The 21,253-nt window shown below is 46.2% G+C and overlaps 1 protein-coding gene across 5 annotated transcripts in view; it reads right to left on the minus strand.

The window, feature by feature from the left end:
• The window catches only part of LOC147902482 (alpha/beta hydrolase domain-containing protein VTE7-like), an 81,043-nt gene that overhangs the window by 38,726 nt on the left and 21,064 nt on the right, over positions 1-21,253 (minus strand). For 2 of the 5 annotated variants that reach the window (XM_087373516.1, XM_087373521.1), the window contains exons 2-7: positions 13,159-13,256; positions 12,986-13,080; positions 12,683-12,735; positions 12,420-12,515; positions 12,242-12,331; positions 11,919-12,011 (exon numbers count right to left, since the gene is read on the minus strand). In XM_087373516.1, coding sequence (XP_087229642.1) covers positions 11,919-12,011; positions 12,242-12,331; positions 12,420-12,515; positions 12,683-12,735; positions 12,986-13,080; positions 13,159-13,256 — 525 coding nt within the window. The remainder of the gene's footprint in view (positions 1-11,918; positions 12,012-12,241; positions 12,332-12,419; positions 12,516-12,682; positions 12,736-12,985; positions 13,081-13,158; positions 13,257-21,253) is intronic. The other 3 variants (XM_087373520.1, XM_087373519.1, XM_087373518.1) reach the window with 3 other exon arrangements.

Consider the following 21,253-nt stretch of genomic DNA (forward strand, 5'->3'; position numbering starts at 1 on the left):
TATCATCTAAGCCGGCTCCTATAGTGTCCTCAACATGATCCATTCTATGTGGCTCAAATCGAGCCCAAACCCCATCTTGCCTAGGCTGTCCAAGCTGAACTAAAAGGGGAATGACCTCCCAAATGAGAATCCAAGAAACTAAAGTCACACCTAGTCATACCAACATTAAAAGTTCCCTCCTACAAGCTAACATTGTATTGATTTCATCACATTATTAGATAGTTCTTTTCTCTTGAAAAGAAAAGAATTTCCTTCCTATAAAATGTCTCTCTAAACTCAAGTGCCAGCCAAGTAATTATGGATGTCCCCCCAATAGTATCTCTAGGTCGTACTTTAAGGTGACTATCTTTGAGGCACCCCTTGATGTTCCCCTATAGTTCCTCTTGAACATAAGAGTATGTACATTAAGCTGATTATCTTTGAGGCACCTCTAGTTAAAGTGGCATTGGCTCGATGCAGCCAATCACTCGAAGATCCTTCCATCCTTTGACTTTACTGTTAGCAATGCCATGAAATTTGATATTAGAGCCAAAGGATGGCGACTATCCGGTGCTCCTCACTAGGAGAGGTTTTAAATCATTCTTGACTTACAAAGATCACTATAAAGTATGAAATCCCTCGGGAACAAGAAAGTTACTCTTTTTCTTTTGGCTTCTCATTCATGGAGGAATTGCAGTACACCAATGGAGGAGCACTTTTGGACCCTTCTTGCCTTTGGTACTTCAAGATTGATGAGTCTATTCAGCATTGCCTCCAGGTCTACAAATAGGCTAGGATCTTTTTGGCTGGGATTTCAAGACTTATGGGCAGGTTTTGTTCCTCGGTACATTGAGATGAGAGATTGCACTTCGATTCACATGGATAAACAAAGGCACCACCATCAGGTGCTTGGAGGTAAGAGTGGACATGAACCCCACCCACGAATTTTCTTATATTATAGCGAACATCAACACAAAGTTACCATTTGGGACTTCCCTTTTTCCTCCAAATCCCTCGTGGTGAACTAGCAGTTGCATGTACATCACTTTTTTTTTGTGCTTCTCTCTCCCTTGCATTGATCAACCTCACGACATTGATCCTGAATTCTCTTTGGTTTGGATCTGCTGATAGCACAGTGAGCACCAGGGCCAAGGTGGCTTGGAGCACAATCATCTTACTTTGACTCAAGCATGGCCTCAATATTATCAATTCTAACATTTAGTGTGGAGCCGTGCTAGGCAAGTTGGAGATCATAGGACTCCTTGGCAACGAGCCTTGTAAGGATTTTTTAACTTACTAGATTCAAAATTGCACTCTAGAGGCTGTGATTTTTGGCTGCCAAGCATGAGATAGATTCTCACACATGCTCACACTGGCCTACCATCTTCACAGCTCTTGAAAGTGGTCAGAAGAGTCTATCACCAACTTAAGGGATCCCACAAGATGGTTCCCCCTTTAGAGAGATAGACAATCCATTATGTGGAACAGCTACTTTGTTGGTGATTTAGGATGTCCACTATGCTATATTTAAAATATATGCAAAGGTGTGGATGGGAGAGAGGACCGGCCTCAATGTGTGTGCCTAGAGAGTATTCACAAAGTTGACATTATTGAAGCATCACATCATCACCCAGAATCTATGGGACACATGCAGACGCACCCTAGATATTGACATAGCCATTGCACATTGAGACCTTTGGCATTTCACTTCCCATGCGAACCCACTTTTTGAGACAAATCTAGAGATTTTACCTTGAGAGACAAATTTCGGTGTTCTTAAAATGAATCTAGATTCCATGGCTGCTTTGTTGGACCTTCTCCTAAGGCAAAACTAGCTTGAGCTAATAGAGGATTAGGGCTTTGACACCAAATATTACGAATGGGTGTAAGAGGAGAAACAAAGAAAAGACCAAAATGAGGAATATATACTCTACAAAGGAAGCTAACCCTAAGACTAACCCTAGGGAGAAAAACGAGAGGAAAAGTGTCCCCGAGGGTTTCTTAATTGACCTCTCTCCTTGCAACTCCAACAATCATTCCTCACCCCTCCTTCGAAAAATAAGTAAATAAATGTAAAATAAAAATACTAATAGTCTCTCTCTCTCTCTCTCTCTCTCTCTCTCTCCATGAACTTTGAATGTGGAGGAGGCTGATCCATGCAATCATGTGATGATTGTATGTTACTAAAAATACATTGATGTAGATGGAAGGGACTCATGGTGAGGGCTTACTTGAAAATTTGCATGATCAAAAGTATACATGCAAGCACGTGATAAAATTTTTGTATTCAAACCATTTTCATCTCAAGTAGTACGAGTTGTTTTTTTTCTCAAGACCTATAAGCTCTAAATGAGAATGGCATTTTTTGTCACTGATTCTCCCAAGTGCAGGTTTAGAGGGTGTTGGTCACCTATAGTCGTGTCGTCGCTCATTGTAGCATTGGTGTTCACAAATGTAGCATAGGTCCGCGGGTCGTATTCCGGTGAGAGGTGTAGGCTAACGCGTGGAAATCAAATCTCATGCGCGCATGGGTGACAAAGAGGGCTTGATCATAACGATTGATGAAGGCTTTCACCTCCACTGGAGTTCAAGGGTTTAGAAGGGGATTTCAAGGTTCGATTGGTACGCAAGAAGAAGCTGGATTTCATTCGTCGGAACGAGGAGAAACTATTGAACATTCTGTTTAGTAACAACTCTAAGGACTTTTGGCAGAGATTTCTAGAGGGGCAGTCCCCCTCACCACTCATAGACAATCAGATCTGGTATAACTATGCACGCGCACTCTACAATATCCCAAATCAACCAATTTCTGACCTCTCACATATACCCCGCCCTACCTCCTGCACACTCTTCACTGAGGGGGGGGTGAAGGATGCCGTAATGAAACTTCATAATGATTGAGTGAAAGATCATGAGGGCCAATGCACTGAATTCATTGCATATGGGATTAATCTCCTAGCCGGATCTTTGCAAAGTTCTTGTTTGTTTGGGGCTTCCACACACCTGGACTGTTAACACTATCTCACCCATCCACAAGGCAGGGGATCCCATGAGCTTGGAGAGCTACAGGACCATTATGATCAGGCACGTCATGTCCAAGATTTATGCATCAGTGCTTAATTCTAAGGTCGGTCGATTCATAGAGTGCCAAGGACTTAGAGCAGCCGGACAGGCTATATTCCGAAGCGATCATGGAACCATGGATCACATTCTCACACTCAAGTGTGTTATCAAGAAGGCGAGGGCGCCAAAGCAAAGGGTATATTGTTGCTTTGTGGATTTTCGCAAAGCCTTTGATACGATTCCGAGAGTCCGCCTCCTTCGACGCCTACAGGATTTGGGGTATGACCATGAGATCATTTAGGCCATCATGGCACTTTACGAGAGAGTCGCAGACTCTGGGCAGGGTACTCTGGGCAGGGTCGAGGTGGACAAATGAGATTATGAGCACTATTGGGGTCAAACAAGGGTGTCCTTTATCACCCACCTTGTTTGGCCTCTATATTGACGAGCTTGAGACAATTATGTAGACACTCGGGGAGATGGATGCTCTCTAGCTGGCACGCTAATCCGGATATTGCTATATGCAGATGACGTGGCACTTTTGTCCTCATCAGCAGAGGGTCTCCAAAGACACCTTGATGCACTACAGTCCTTTTGTGAGTCCCATGATTTGAAGGTCAACCTTGGTAAAACCAACGTCATGATCTTCAATACATCTCGAGCCATTACACACTCCGAGCAGTTCACGTTTGACGGGTAGCCAGTTGAGATTGTTTCGTCATATACGTACCTTGGGGTTATCTTCTCTGGACCTATCTTCACTATGAGACCCGCGATGCAGGCCCGCCTGAGCAGGGGATACGCTTCATTGGCTAGATTAGAGAGGCAGTGCTTCTGCTCACACTTTCAGGATCCGCGGACCAAGGGATTGTTGTTTGACTCCTTGGTCCGTCCAGCGTCCGAATATTGCTATATGCAGATGATGTGGCGCTTTTATCCTCATCAGCAGAGGGCCTCCAGAGACACCTTGATGCACTACAGTCCTTTTGTGAGTCCCATGATTTGAAGGTCAACCTTGGTAAAACCAAGGTCATGATCTTCAATATATCTCGAGCCATTACACACTCGTAGCAGTTCACGTTTGACGGGTCGCCAGTTCAGATTGTTTCGTCATACACATACCTTGGGGTTATCTTCTCTGGACCTACCTTCACTATGAGACTCGCAATGCAGGCCCGCCTGAGCAGGGGATACGCTTCATTGGCCAGATTAGAGAGGCAGTGCTTCTGCTCACACTTTCAGGATCCGCGGACCAAGGGATTGTTGTTTGACTCCTTGGTCCGTCCACAGCGGGGATGTACGGCAGCCCTTGTTAGGGGCCAAACTTGTCAGATATAGAGTGGCTCGTGTGAAGCGGCTATAGTTCTCATGCTATCGCCGATCATCCGCGGTAAGCTGTCTGTCCCCCACCATATCATTCAGGCTGAGTTTGGGTCATCCCCACTACAGCTGGATGCAGTATTTCAGGTTATCACCTACCTATACCGGGTCAAGGGGTACGGGGATTACACTTCTGGGCGCAGCAGATTACCATGGCTAGCATTGTCCTCTTCTATGGCACTATCAACAACAGCAAGTGACCAGAGATGCTGGTATGCAAGCACAAAGAGATGGTTTGAGCGACTGGGACTTCACATGGATAGACTCCCTCCCTTCCAATATAGCTTTGATGCGCCGTTCTCTCCTCTCCTGTCACACGAGGTCAACCAGGTCATCTTCGAGGATCTTTTATAGCTACACACATTCCCGACTTGGTTGGGACCGAGCGAGCTTCTAATGAAGCTCAGCTTCTACAAGGATCATTGTTTACATATCACAGAGGAGGGTTTTATTGACCCACTAGGATATATGCATATCCAATTACCCCACTCACTGAGGATCTCTATTGGGCAGTTTCGGGTCTTCACATAGACTACGCATTCTCACAGTCTCATAGACCCATCGGTCTTTTGAAGACTTTAATAAACTCTCTCTCTCTCTCTCTCTCTCTCTCTCTCTCTCTCTCTCTCTCTCTCTCTCTCTCTCTTCGTACGAACCCTAGCCCACCGCCTTCGTCCAATAGTCCGGCTCTTCATCAACCAGTAAATCCAAGCCACCGCACAGAAACCCTGGCCACCACCTAGCTCCTAGGTTGAGTCACTCGCTAGCAGTGCCGGTAGCAGGGAATAGCACCTCAACTCGGTGTAGAGGTCGTCCAACCCAGTCCCAAGCTGAGCTGAGCCCCTGGCTCGGTCTAGGGTGTTAGCTTTAGCAAAGAGGCCTCTAACTCATGCACAGGCCGTCATGGAGTTCTCGAAGGAGTCCCAGAAGGTGAAGATCTTTGTCACAACCCCTATCAATAAACCCTCCTACTCTAATATTACAGCAACACCCAGTCCCTATACATTGCACTTCAGGCAAAGGATCGGCTCAGAGCCACAAGAACAGATATATTCATTACAGCAAGAAGTTAGAGAGCTCAGGCTCTAGCTTGCAGCCCTGGGCAGAAAGGTGTAAGACATGGAGAATAATGGTAAGAAGGAAATCATTGCAGAAGTATTACAAGTGTGTAGCACATCTCCACCAGCGCCAGCACTTGTTTCTACGGTCACAAAGATGATCTCCACCCAAGTCAGCTCAACCAAGAAGGAGATGGCCATCATGGCCAGCAACAAAATCAATAAAGTAGACCTTTACACAAAAGTCAAAGAGCAGGAAGCTGTTAGCAAGTAACAGGAAAATAATACATATTGGAGGGATATCAAAGGATTGCATTAGCTGCAGATGAAGAGGGGTACACACAAGTGGAAATTTTCGTATGTCTCAAGAAGGAAATACCACGAGTTGATTGGGATGAAAATGATATTAGATGTATCACTCAGATGCGTACACACGCACAAGTGTATTTCAAGAGGAGGGTAGGAAGAGTCAAGATTTTCTGACAAACAGGATAAGCTGAAGGATACAAGGGTATGGATATCTGAGGACCTAACTCCAACTCAGCTCAAACAAAGGAGTACCGAACTCACTAAAGTGAAGGATGCACGCAAAGCTGGAAAATGGGCAGTCTACCGGGATGGATTGGCATTAATTAGAGACTGCAAATCTAAACCCAAAGACCCTCGGTCTTGAACTGATGTAATGAAGGTCATTTTATGATATTGTGATAGAACCTGATTATAGATGTGTGCTTATAATAACCTCGAGATGAGATGCCATGTGCACTCCTCGACTCTTTGGTTTATCCAAACGTTGTAAGTCATTTTGACATTGCTTTTTGTCCCATAGGCCTGTGAGGCCTCCCACGGACTTAATATGGCTTTCTTGCTTTCTTTCTTTCTCTCTCTCTCTTTGCACACGCACGCACACACACACACACACACACACACATATATAGAGAGAGAGAGAGAGAATTTATTAAAAGTCTACGAAAGGCCGAAGGGACTATGAGACTGAAAGAAACCTGATACAATGAGCTGAAAGGGTGGAGCCTCTAATCGGGCATCATCACCCACAATGAATACAACATAATCGAATCGCATCACATCTAAACTATGTGATCATGCTCTGAGAGAGTCTAGCTATGTGACCTGATTCCATCTCTATATCTCGAGCAAGTGCTCCATGTGTCTGACGATTCATGAATGACCGTAGCGAGGCATCTCTGATCTAGGTAAGAGAGGAAGCTGGAGAGGGGCCCGAAGCCATCCCTAAATAGAAAATGATAACAACCTCAAATCTCATAGTACTTAAGGAGCCTGAAAGCGAAATGCTCCTCCGACTCAATCTCATGGCAATCACACATGGTACATATGCGGCTCTCCCAAGGTATGCCCTCAGCCCCGCCCACTCTCAAGATGCAGTCGATGCGATGAGACACAGAACTACCCGATCACTATCTTCAACGAATGTGGGAGGTGGATCCAAGTATATCATGGTGGATTAATGAAGCCCTGCTCTGAAATCTGTAAATATTGATCCCTGTAGAAGCGCAACTTCATTGGAAGCTTGTTGGGTGCCAATAGAACCTGAATGTGTGTAGCAGTAGGAGGTCCTCTCTAATGACATGGTGAGTGGGACTGAAGAAGCATCGATGCCATACTAGAAAGGCTGTAATCTATCTCTGTGTAGTCCCAAACTCTTAAACCACCTGCATGTGTGCGCACACCAACATCTCTGATCACCCTCAGCTGGTAAGGTCACTTAGAAGATAGGGGGAAGATATGGCCAGCCACGATAATCTACATTTTCCTAAGGTACAAGAGCCATACTCTCTAACTCAATAGAGGTATGTGATGACCTAAAAAGCTGCATCAAGCTGCAGTGAAGATGCCCCAAACTCAGCCAAAAACATCTGATGCATAACCAATGGCTTGTTGTGGATCATCCTTGACAGCAAGGGAACCTAGAGTTGCTCGACCCAAGCACAATAGGCCTCTGATAAATCAGGCCCCCAACAAGGGCTGCCATACAAACCTGCAGGGTGGACCAAGGAATAAAAAAGAAGGGACTTAGTTTGGGGATCCTAAAAGGGAGTGAAAGCACTGCCGCTCCAGTCGAGCAAGTGTGGCATATCCCTTGCTCATTAAATGGAGTTGGAAAAATAAAACTTTTTTATTCACTACATTGGTACAAGTTACGACCAGTTTTTCTCTATGGTTGCCAAGCATGGGGACCTAGCTTAGCAAAAGAAGCAGGGAAAAGTATTGAATTCATCCGAAAGAGGCTCATAGCTGAGGAATTAGGAGTCAAAGTACAAACTCCATACCCAATGTAGCTTGTGGAAGTAGGAATTCTTCGTCTACAAGGTAAAGAGTTTTGTGAAATTTTCCATTTGAGAATTGATACAAATTGACAAATAGGATGCCACAAAAGCCTCTAGAACCGACGAGGGGGAAAACTGGTTATCCAGTTCTTTGCCCTCTTCTAGGAAGAAAGGTCTGTTGCATTTAATTCAAAAGAAGCCTCTATGCCAGCATCTCTCTAACTGGAGGCCGACCACCTTGATGCCCGTGATTTACTGATCATTTCTAAAATGTTGGTGTTACGTATCTCGCAGATCATTTCTAAAATGTTGGCAGAGGTCATGCGGAGATTGGGTTTTGGATATAAGATGCAAAGGGTGGTTTATTGGCTTCATGATGGTGGCACAACGTCCTGCCTTTTGTCTAATGCTCTTTCCTCTTCATGGTCATTAGGACGATCTATTCGTCAAGGCTGTCCACTTAGTGCTCTGCTTTTTGCCATTGCTACACATCCACTTCTTATGCATATGGACGATTTAGTTTATCGCCACTCTTTGCATGGCATCAATATTCTTGAAGCTGCTCCTTTTGTCAATTAGGCCTTATGCCAATGATTCCTTCTTTTCTCTCCGAAACTCTGCCTCGGATGTTTGCCATATAATGCAAGCTCTTCACACATTTGGCCTTGCAGCTGGATTGAATGTGACCTTTGCTAAATCTAAACTTCTTCCTCTCAATGAAAGTGATTGGCACCACATTTTATGGCCTGGATTGATTTTGCCTCTGATCAGATTGTCTGTCATCTAAGCTATCCCATTGGTTCGCATATTTCCTTCCCACAAGAAAGACTATGGGTTTTGCAGAAGCTCTTTCATAAAATAGATTATTGGAAGCTCTCCATATGGTCACTGCATGTTCGCCTTCGAATAGTGCAATCTATTATAGTGGCCTATGCGCAATTTCACTTGCCTTTGATTCCTTGGCTTTCACAGACATTTGAAAATTCATATCCAAGGCAATGGAATGTTTTTGGCACACGAAAACGGATCGTAAGGTGGTTCGCCTAACTGAAGTACAACTGTGTCTATTTGCCCAAGATGCATGTGGGTTTAAATATTTTGAATATTCACATTCATGTGATAGCTCACAAAGCTACACTTTTGCTCTGAGAGAGGGCCAGTGCTTGTGGATGTGCCCACCCCCTGTGAGGTAGTCTAGTGTAGGGCTAATAGTAGGCTTGCACGGCCATCCTGGGCCCCCTTGCTGTGATTCAGGGTAGCCTATGAGGAGGCGCATCTTGCTGACTGTCTGGGGCGCCTGTGTAGCCACCCGTGTGTGTTGCAGCCCCACCTCCATGACCCTTGTGTGGGCAGAGGTGGTCCGACCTGCTAGTCAGCCACCAAGGTCTGCTTGGTCGGGTCCATGAGCAGGGGGGCAATTGACCGTCAATTGGATGGCCTCAATTACGGCGTTTGGTGGGTGATGATGGAGTCTGTGTTACAATTGTATGATTTAGCAGATTTCATATTGATAGGAGTTGCCAGACCAGATCCCCTAGGAGGCCGAGACCCTGTCTCAGCTCTGGGTCTGTGTCAATGCAAGGGTAAGGTCGTTTATTTTCATTAATTGTACTCCTCAGGTGATTAATCACATGAAGCACATGACGGTGGCCAATAGTATATGGGAGCACTTGGCATCCCTGCATAATCCTTGGAAGCCCACATGCAGTTGTTGGATCCCAAAAAGTCTTCATCGATGCGGGACCACATCAACAAGTTACAAGAACTTCGACAAGAGATCCTCTAGGCAGGGAAGCAAATATCGTCCGAGGACATGGCCATAACTCTACTCACCCAGTTATCCTTTCAGTATGGGGCCTTCTATTTGTCCTGGGCAGGATGAATGAGTTGACCTGGGGGGAATTGCTCCCTATGGTGCTCGACCAAGAGGAGCGATTTGTAGATTGTACCTTTGAAAGTCAACCTGAGGCTTTGGCAGCTTAGCAGAAAGGCAGAACGCAGTTGACGTCTGAGGAATGAGAAGCAGTCAAGGCGTCCCATGCATGTAACCGATGTGGCCAAAAAGGTCATTATTGGCGGCAGTGTCCCCAAAGGAATAGTGAGGGGACCAGTAACCAGGTAGCCAGTGTTACAGCCCCACGACAACATATACTCCAGCCTTCCAGTAGTACAAGGCAGGATGTACTGCTCGCAGGCTTTTCGGATCCAGATGGAGGATTGCTTGGCTGGGATTCTTTCACCAAGGCAAGCTTTCAAGCAAGACCTCCAGCCACGAGGTGTTGTTCCCGCCGACTCAGGTGGCAGTATGTTACCAGTATATATTCTGTTTGGACGTTATGACATGGCAGATCCAGAGGGGGTCTCCTAGGGTTTTGCTGCATCTATTGTATGATGAGCTGCTGGAGATCCGGATGGGTCAGCAAATTGCCCGTGCAGGAAGCCAGACACAATTGGCTGATCCTTGTAAGCTGTTATTTGCCCGTTGTCCTTGGAGCACTGAAGTCCATCAATTTGGCGATAGTATGACAGTTTGGACTTGAGAGGGGGCTTCAGAGGGGGCTATCTAGCTCTGAGATACAGATGTCCATCCAAGAAAGCAGACCTTGCATCAGTGGCAGTATGAGTTGGATTATTGTTCGAGTACCTTCTGTTGGTGTAATGTCCAAGTACCAACAATTGGATTGTTGTACCAGTACCAGACCCAGCTCCCTGGCGTCTGTGTTCCATCAAGGAGCTGAGAGGGAGTGTCGGAGGTCAACATCACCTGATGTCACCTTAGTGAGAGAGGGCCACTGCTTGTGGGTGTGCCCACCCCCATGAGGTTAGGCTACTCCAGAGAGAGGGCCTTGTTGTGGGTGTGCAGCCCCCCGTGAGGGTAGTCTTGGGTAGGGCTGATAGTAGACTTGCGTGGCCATCCTGGGCCCCCTTAGCCTATGAGGAGGCGCATGTGGCTGTCTAGGGGGCCTGCGTGGCCACCTGTGTGCACTGCAGCCCCACCTTCATGACCCTTGTGTGGGCAGAGGTGGTCTGACCTGCTGGTCGGCCACCTAGGTATGCTTGGTCGGGTCCATGAGCAGGGGGAGCAGCCCCTTTTATGGCTGGTTGCAGCCCCCTAGGAGGGCATGATCCAGTAGGCCTGGTAGGCCAGGTAGAGCGGCCCAATCGGGGCAGGAGGTCAGCCCAGTGTGAGGCGTGGAGCAGCCCTTATAGAGGGCAAAGGGGGATCAGCCCCTTAGCTGCTGAGTCGGCCCTAGAGAGGGTGGGTCGGCCCTCATATCAAGCTGGTCAGCCCCTATATGCAGACTGACTGGGGGGCAGGGGCTATATATAGCATAGTTACCAGGGAACGGCGTTCCGACATCCGGAACGTCTGGAATGCTGTTCCAGGAAGCAAGGCGGAACCGTAACGGCCCCGGAACATCCCAAAAATTAATATAGAACTCTTTTTTATTTTTGGCTCTTTGAAAGTTTCAAATGGTTATCTTACAGCTTAAAAAGAAATTTTAAAACTGTAAACTGTGAGTTTCTTTCATTTTCTAGAATAGCTTTATGTCATATGATGACATATCATGTATAATGTGACGTTGTGTCTATACTTGGACTATCTCCTCAGTATCCTTGTCTTACAATTCAGATCACTCCAATAATACCAAAGGCTAGCTCCTTGTTCCTAGAAAATCTTGAAGTCCCTGCTGATTATTCTAGCCCAATATCTATGATCCCAGTGACTCAACTGGGTTGCATTCTACATGCCCGACCTAGAAAGATGTGCTTTAGATTTCATTTCGGCATCACATATCGTATTCTACAGGAGCAAAGTGATTCCTAGAGGGCAGGACCTCTGGACTCAAACAACAAGGGAGAGGTATCACATTTTCAGGAGGCTCACATCATTGTGCTATCTACCTTGTTACTCCAGAGTTACACCTCTCAGTTGCCACTTTCTAATGGTATAATAAGAAAGAGGAGAATTGATTTCTCCCTGGTAATGCATGCCTTTTTTAGATTTGACTTTTTCTAGCTGTATAACTGAGTTTCACAGCTGTAACCAATTTGAGCATTTGCCTTGGACTTAAAAGGTAATAACATGTTTTTTGGAAAATTTTGAAGATAAGAATAGTAAGGAGCTCACATTCATCTGATCTATGATTGCACCCAATTCTATTTTCTGATAAATAAGGAGATTCGCATAGGTACGCAGAAGCACACTCTTCAGCACAGAAACCTGCAAGACATAAAGAGTGACGGGTTGGAACAGTTCTCTCTTTCTACATCATCCCACAATAACAGTAAAATTATGATCTAAATTAAATGCATAAGAACCCCAGGACCATTTGCTAGCATTTTAGGTTCAACCCCCCAACATATCATGATTCTTAGAAAAGGATAGATAGAGAATTTGGTTTCGTATAGGTCATGAAAATGGGTAGGGATGAGAACAGGAAATGTATTCACCCCAGCATAAGCAAGAATTTTAGGAAAAGAAGCCATCCTGCCAGTGCCCTCTGCATAGCCTTGTGCATTTATAAGGACTAATTTTGATACCTGAAAACCATACAGGAGCAATAGAAATCAAAACTCACTTTATGGGGAAAAAAACTCACAATTATGATCGCAAAGACTTTAAACTTACAGCTTCTGGGTGAGCAAGGCAAAAATCTATTGCCGTGGCACCACCAAGGCTAGCACCTACCAGAATCATGGGTTTTTTCAGGTATGCTCTCCAAAACTGTCATTAAACCAGGAGGATAAAAGGAAATGAGTTCGAATGTCTTCTTTCTTGACCTCCTAGTGTACAAGCTTGTTTTTCAGGAACAGAATTAAAACCGGAAATCAGCAGAATACGAGGCAAAGTTTTGCTTCAAAAGAGATATGTTTACAGAAAGTGAAATAAACCTCGTAAAGATGCTCTCTTTTTGCAGCCACCCCAACTGATGGCAGTTCTTCTGCTGCAACATGTTATTCATTACAACACCACACATGTCCCAAAAACAAAAGCATGCATTGGGGAAAAAAATCTTGCAAAACCAAATGTCATTGACCCACTTTCCTTTAAATACATGAAAAGCCAAAACTCAAAAATGTGTGGTTGCTCAAATATAAATAATATCAGTCTTTACAAAGCAGCATAACTAGACTTGACAAGCAGAATACCTATCTTAGAAACTGTACTTTGGGGTGACTAAAAAGAAAAGTTACCATAGTGAGAGAAACCCCAACCAAGAATATCAACAGCCCAACACTCGACCTTTGCCTCAAGTTTGGGGTAAGTGTATCTCCACTCTAAACAGGAGCTGCAGAGGAAACAATTACCCATGTCATGCCTGGAATTCAAAGGCCAACAAAGAGTTCCATATTGTCATCTTCATCACCTGTCGAATCCATGGAGCAGAAGCACAGGTGCTGAATCCTGGTAAACCTTAGCAGGCTTCACACAGCTAGTCATGATGGGCTTCTCTGTTAAGCTTGTCTGCAACAATAGCATAGTCGTGAGGTGATCATGTTAGTTCCCTTCAAAGTATCATCACTTGTCCTAACCCCAAGCTTGGCCACTACTTGCACAACCCATCGTTGAGCCTCTCTCTCTCTCTCTCTCTCTCTCCCCACCCCCCAATGCATCCATGAAATAGCATTGGTGACAAAACAATGGAATCTGACCACAACACATTATCTTTATCACAACAATGCAAATAACAAGAGAAGCAGCAATCTGAGAAAAAAAAATTCATACCCGGCTGAAGATGGAATACAGAAAATCTTAGACATGTAAGACTGAGCTAGAGAAAGCACTCAATCAACATAAAGGAAGCTGCATTCAAGTGAACACTATATTGACAGAGATACTGAAAACAGCTTACAAATGCTTTACGAAATGCCAAGGAAGAAGTCAAGGAACGCCGTGTTGGGACACTTTTTTCCTCCACTTAGTACTCCCCCCACCCCCCGATTAGTATTACAATAAAGTACCTATGTAGAGGATATACATCTCTCTCTCTCTCTCTCTCTCTCTCTCTCTCTCACACACACACACACACAGAGGATGGATGAGATTATCAGATCATTTTGAGGAGGATGGGGGCTTCTATTGGAAAGGAAGCCACCTATTCCCATCATTGATCCGGGTGTGTGGCATACATATGCATGCTCTCTCTTTGAGGCACCACCGGACGTGTCCTCTATGCCTAGGCCCACTACTTGTCACTTGTTCACTACATAAAATGTATGGGCTGCACTCCGACAACAGCAACACAACTGGAAAGAACAGGATCATGAGGGCCTACGGATTGAGCATTTTGCACATGGGCAACAGGTCTTAGCCCCGGTTCGCGCACACATGTACACTCCATTTAGTTGGTTGTTAGACTTTCTATGTGCTCTCCTTTGTCTATAAGAGTCCATTACAGGGAGAGTTCGTGCCCCAGGTGGTTTATCGGATTGGCAGGGCTGCCCCCACTCACCGACTCTTTTCGGACTCTACATTGATGAGATCACATCTTCATAGAAGACCACCTAGGGGCCAAGGGATCACTACTGGCCCACCTCATGATACAAATATTTCTATATGCCGATGACATAGTTCTCATATCGTCTTCAGTAGAGGGGCTGCATAGACATCTCGAGGCCCTAGAGGCGTTCTGCAGAGAGAGAGAACTGACAGTCAACCTTGGGAAGACCAAGGTTATGATCTTCAACACCTCACGCGTAGTACTTCACCGACATAGCTTCACTTATTCAGGTGAGCCAGTGGAGACAGTGCAAGCCTACACATACTTGGGAGCAATCTTCGCGGGACCTATATTCACAATGACTCAGGCAGCCAAGGCGCGGTTCACACGAGGGCAGAGTGCTTTGGCCCGACTAGAGAGAGAGTGCTTCTAGGCACATTTTCAAGATCCACCGACAAAGGGCTAGCTCTATGACACTCTAGTGCAACCGATTGCCATGTATACAGCACCCTTCTAGGGATGTGACCTCCCGATGATAGAGTGGAGGAGATTTGAGTAGCTACAGTGCCTATGGGATATAGGATGATTCGGAGTAAGCCCTCAATCCCACATGAGATAGTACAAGAAGAGTTCGCCATCACACCTGTCCAAGTTGATGCCATCTTTCAGACAGTGACATTCATCCACAAAGTTTGGGACTTATCTCACTAGAGACTACTGAGGCTAGCCCTAGAGTCATCTAGATGACTAGCAAAGAGCAGAGCAAACACATATGAACGTATATCCACATGGTTTGCCAGGCATGGTATCCACATGGACAGACTTCCCCCTTTTCAACACAACATGGACGCACCACGTGATGAGATCAACCGTATCATACAGGTAGATCTTCTCCAGCTCCATACATCTCGAACTTTGGGGAGGGACCAGGAGCTCCCCACCAAGACCCAGTTCTATCGCGACCACTTCTTGAGAGTATCGGAGGAGGGATTCATCATCAGACCCCAATATCAGAGGAGTCTCACATGCACTAAGGATCGCCATTGGACAGATGTGGGTTTTGTCCCATTAGCTGAGGATTGAGGCGGGGAGAGCAGCAGGTATACCCAAAGAGAGAGCAACGGATCTACATGTTATGCACATTGGGGGTGGTTGAGACAAAGGAGCATTTTCTATGTGTCTATCCAACCTACTATGAGATCCGGGGACGCTACCACTGTCTCTACTTGGAGGGGAGTGGCTTCGGTCCACTCTCACAACTGATCCACTTCCATAACCAAGTCTACATTGGGCTCTATCTGATGGAGATGCGCGGACACAAGGAGACGCTACTACTACAGATCAGAGAGCACAAGGAGGCAACTAGGCCACATGATACAAAGGCTAACCGAGCACAGCGACGCGTCACAAACTTCTATACATTTCAGGCAACCCCAGGACACAGCGGAGTAGAGGAGGAGGAGCTAACCGATATGAGGAAAGCCTAAATTAGCAGAGAGAGTCCACACGGTGCTGCCAAGAGAAAGAAATAGGGACCACGCACGAGACGAAGAGTGACCAGAGCACATTCTATTGAGGTCAGACCCATCACAACCTTCCTTAGGGGGGCCGATAGAGGTGAGGGTTCACTCTGGACATAGCTCGGTGGGTTCAAAGATCAAGGAGACCGCGCCCCCCGCCACAACGTGAGATAGCTCAACAAACACAGATCCGAGATATCTTCACAGCTCACCAGAGAGCCGCCACATTGTCGGGATTCGGCTTCAGAGTCCCAGATCTCATATTGTTTATGTTTCTATTTCTATTTGTATCAGACTTTGGTTTCGCTTGAGCTCTTGAACTCAATAGATAAGCATATATTAGACCAAGAGACGTGCCAGGACCGCACCTCTGAGTGACCGACAGCACTCTATTGCCGACTTCATGCCTCCACTGCCTGATCCATCCTTATATCTTGCTGTTGCTGGGGATGATGATGATATTGATGATGATGCTGAGATTGATATATAGTCGACCATCGACATGACTATGTCATGTACTTAGGACTTAGTACTGCCATTTTGCATTTTTGTGTTTTTTGCATTTTGCATTTTGCATTGGTATGGATGCTTGTTTAGTAGCTCCACTACCACAGCTCGTTGTATCAGGATTTTCACAGTCTCATAAACCCATCGGTCTTCTGAAGACTTTAATAAACTTTCTTTCTTTCTTTCTTTCTAGCCCTTTGAGGCTTGTATGAGTTTTCCTTTGGTGCACTTTGTCCCAGAGGCCCGCGAGGCCTCCCGCAGACATTAATACATCTTTCTTTTCTATCTTTACAAGTCCTCTCTATTGGGGGCCATCTCAGTAGAGAAGAGAGACACATACTCCAGATTTCTCTGGATTCGGATCCAACGCACGGACAGCCAGGATGTGTATGTTGCAGTATGCTACTTCCCCCACAAGACCTCCCACTGTGCTCAAGATATCCGAGAGGAGACTGAGACGTCATCATATGCAGCTCTCTATTAGGACATCGTTGATTTCTCGAGCCGCGGGGAAGTCCTCCTTGTTGGGGACTTCAATGCGAGGACACGAGCACGTCAGGCACCACTCCTCGACTTCAGAGATGACTCTATTATGCTACCATACCTTGATCTGGAGGACACAAGTATGCTGCGAGTCTCAGCTGATAGGCGGGGCCCGGTCACAACTTATGGGTAGTCACTATTAGATCTAGGCAGGATGCATGATTTCATTATTTATAACGGTCTTGACGGATGGCCTTCGTCAAGTTGCTGTACTTGTTTCCCACATGGAGGCAGCTCCAACGTCGATAACAGCATGGGATCCCCTACCTTTGCCTCTTGTATCACTGACTTTGTTGTCGCACCACCTCCCACTAGGGCCAACCACACATACCTCTTCTTCCGTATATCCACACCCTGCCTCGCAGTATCTTTCACTCCACCGATCACTCACAACACTTATCATGATATACATTTCGAACTTAGTCTATCGCCTAGGTACTCAGCATGCCTTTATACACTTTCACATATATTGATTTCATACTCTTACTCGAGGGTCATGCTGCTCTGATCACCCGCTCAATTCACAAGGCTGCCCTATGCGCCTTCCCTCACACTACTCGCCCACCACCACTTGGGACCGTAACAACAGTTGGTAACGCGTGGCTATACAGAACTGGTTGTTAGAAATTCACTGTGCCCACCTGTGAGCCCCCGATTTGAGGGGACGAGGGGTAGTGAGAGGTAGGAGGGCTGGGAAAGAGAGAGACCCAGGCTGACATCATAGGCAACCAGCACACGGGCTGGTTGCTGCCTGCAACAGAGAAATAGGGGGCCTTGTGCCTCCCTTGGAGGCACCTATAGCTGCATGGACTGGCTGCACAGGGCACCCTTTTATAGGGGCCTGTGGCAGGCCCAGTCGGCCCAACCAGGGCCACCGACCAGGGTCAACCCTGGTCGGATTTCCAGGGCCATCTGGTCGGCCACCAAACAGGGTACCGACCCTACTGGTCGGTCAACCCAAAGGGCTTGGGCAGTGCCTATAAAAGGCCCACTCCTTCAGTCATTCCAGCATCCAGTGCAGGACAGAAAGCCTCCTTCCTAGGCTGTGCTGTGCACTCAGAGCTGGTTCAGTTTGTGAGAGAGAGTTCCATCAGTTTTCCTCAGCACTTCACTGAGTTTTGTATTGCTCCCTTGGAGCCAGTTTCTGCCCACCATCCGGTGGATGAATATACTCTTTCTCTCTCTCTGTTTAAGTTATCTCTGAGTGAGTGTTTATTGCATCTATGATCATCTATCTGAGTTGAGTGTGTGGAAGAGTGGGAGAGATCTTGGGTGGAGGTTTGAGTGATTCATTCCCTCCTATTCTCCAACATGGTATCAGAGCCATAGGCTCTCAACTCTTCTTCATCAAAGCACTCTCTGAAGGAAGAAGTCCCTTGGAAGTAAGGCGATTCTGTTTCTGTTTTCAGCTCAGGCTAGCACGGGAGGTCAGTACATATTTTTTGCTTCACTTTTTTTTTTCAGTTTGCTATTCACCGAGATGGATCAGCGTTCAGAAGCCTCTACGCCCATTGCTCGCCCTTCCTCCTTCTCCAGTCATCTTCCTTCTTCATTTATTCCCAATTTTGGTGAAGCTGGAAAGCTTAATGGCACGAACTATCCAATTTGGTAAGTCAAGATCCGAAGCCATCTGTTGGCATGGAAGCTGTGGAAGATAGTGATTGGGACCGAGGAGAAGCCAGAGGACATTGTGGACAAAAGAGGTGAAGTTCTAGTTGAAGCAGATGCGGATGAACTCTGTGCATGGGAGGAGAGGGATGCTCAAGCCTTAACAATGCTTATTGGCACGACAGCAAATGCTGTGATTCCTCATATCCAGTTGGCAGAGACGTCTTCAGAGGCGTGGGCCATACTGAAGGAGCTGTATGAAACCGCTAATACAGCCCGTATCATTACTCTTCAGCATCAGCTTTATAATCTTGATATGAATGAGGGTGGTAGTGTGCATGATCATCTGACAAAGGTGAAAGTCGTGCGGGACCAGCTTGCAGCGGTTGGTCAGAAGGTAGACACGAGTCAATTGGTGTTACTCACACTCCACAAGTTGCCACAGAGTTTCAAAAGTTTTGTGACTACGGTCACTGCGAGTCAACGGACTAAGCCAATCACCTTTGAGGAGCTTGGCCCACTCCTTCAGGAGAAGGCTCCTTCAGGAGGAGGCTCGAGAGAAACTCTTTACGCAAACCAACAAGAAGGCATTAGTGGCCAAAGACAAGCCTGGAAAAGGCAAGCCAAAGGATTTCAAGAAGTCAAAGGACGCTGACCGCAAGAAGAAAATGAAGTGCTATTACTGTGAAAAGCTTGGCCACTCCGCCAAAAAATGCCGAAAGAAGAAAGCAGATCAGAAGCGGAAGAGAGAAGCTAAGAACAAAGAAGAGCCTAAGAATGATTCTGCCAATGTGACGACTGGACAGTTGTTTTTAATCAGTGAACATTGTTCAGCATATGCAGTCACTGAAGGTAAAGAGGGTTGGTATGTTGACAGCAGTGCTTCCAAGCACATGTCCAACAGAAGGACTTGGTTCAAAGCGACAACTCACCACAGCACATACTTCTCAGCAAAACGGGGTAGCCAAGAGGAAGCATAGAACCACCACAGAGACAGGGCTTGCTATGCTCCGAGGGAGGAATCTTTCTAAAGCCTATTGAAGTGAAGCTATCAATACAGCCGTACATATTCTCAACCGAACAAAGACGAAGGCCGTCAAGGACAAGACTCCATATGAGGCATTTTATGGTAAGAAGCCCTCTATCACTCATCTTCGCATTTTTAGTTCTAACGCATGGGTGCATGTGTACAAGGAAGACAGGACCAAGCTTGATTCCCAGAGCAGAAAATGTATCTTTGTTGGGTATAGCGAAGAATCCAAGGCCTATCACCTCTTCGACCCAGTAAAGAAGCAGATCCTTATCAGTCGGGATGTTGTCTTCGAGGAAAAGGAACCTGAACCCCAGGAGGAGCCTCAGATTGAGGAGGAGGAGATTGTTCAACCCCCGATCCCACCCCGCCCCAGGTTGACCATCCTAGAGGTGGCAAAATCAAAAGCTGATGTTCCACAAGATACTCAGGAAGAGCAAGATGTTCCAGAAGAAGTTCCAGTTCCTCCTCCCACAGAGAAGCAAAAAAGGTTGCTCCAATGGTACCTACGGACATTGAAAGAGTCTCGGGTCACCGAATTACCTGAGAGTAGCAGTTTCGGATTGCGTCGGTCCCAACGTCTTCAAAACGCCCCATCCGTGAATTTTGCGTTGGTGGCTCAGCTTGATGAGCCAAGGACCTTCAAGAAGGCGAAGGACAATCCAGAATGGCAGGCTGCCATGAAGGCAGAGATGGATGCTATCCTGAAGAACAATACCTGGGACTTAGTGGCCAAGCCCCCGCGACGGAAAGTCATCGGCACTAAGTGGGTATACAAACTTAAATACAAATCAGACATCAGCTTGGATAAGTATAAAGCAAGGTTAGTGGTCAAAGGTTTTGCTCAAACTGAAGGCATGGATTTTGATGAAACTTTTGCTCCCACAGCCCGCATGGTTACTATCCGGACAGTGATTGCCCTTGCTGCCCAATTCCAGTGGCCTATTTTTCAAAAGGATGTGAAATCCGCATTCCTTAATGGAACCCTGGAGGAGGAGGTATACATGGAGCAACCACCGGGCTTTCAAGATCCAGGGTCCCCATTAAAGGTCTGCACGTTAAAGAAGGCATTATACGGGCTGAAACAGGCCCCCAGAGTTTGGTACCAAAGGATTGATGTATTCTTTCAGAAGATAGGGCTAAGTCGGAGTCCTTCTGAGGCAAACCTTTACTTGTTCATTGAGAAGGGATTGCGACTGGTACTCATCCTCTATGTTGATGATCTTATCTTGACAGGTGATCATGTCAAGAAGATTTCACAGGTCAAGGAGTTACTCATTTCTGAGTTTGAGATGACTGACCTTGGGTTATTACATTACTTCCTTGGGATTGAAGTAAAGCAGGCCAAAGACAGGATCTTCATTTCACAGGAGAAATATTGCAGAGAACTTATGAAGAGATTTCAAATGGAGGATTGCAGGACAGCATTAACTCCCATGGAGGTCGGGCTCAAGCTAAGTGTTCATGACACATCTCAACCGGTCGATACTCCCTTGTACCAATGATTGGTAGAAAGTTTGCTTTACCTTACCAATACTCGACCTGATATTTGTTATGCAATTGGGCTATTATGCCAGTTCTCTGCTTCTCCCAGGAAGGGTCATTGGGATGCAGGTTTACGGGTGCTGAGGTATCTAAAGGGTACTTGCACCTATGCGATCACCTACACCAAAAGGCATCGAACTAGGCGGGTTCTGTGACAGTGATTGGGCGGGTGATGCTGACACCAGAAGATTGACAATAGGGTATTGTTTCTTACTTGCATCTGGTGCCATCTCTTGGCTGAGTAAGAAGCAACCCACAGTAGCCCTTT

This window comes from Dipteris shenzhenensis, chromosome 4 (genome assembly GCF_047967505.1).
Source record: "Dipteris shenzhenensis isolate YYH24624 ecotype China chromosome 4, Dip_SZ_1.0, whole genome shotgun sequence".
Lineage (NCBI taxonomy): Eukaryota > Viridiplantae > Streptophyta > Polypodiopsida > Gleicheniales > Dipteridaceae > Dipteris > Dipteris shenzhenensis.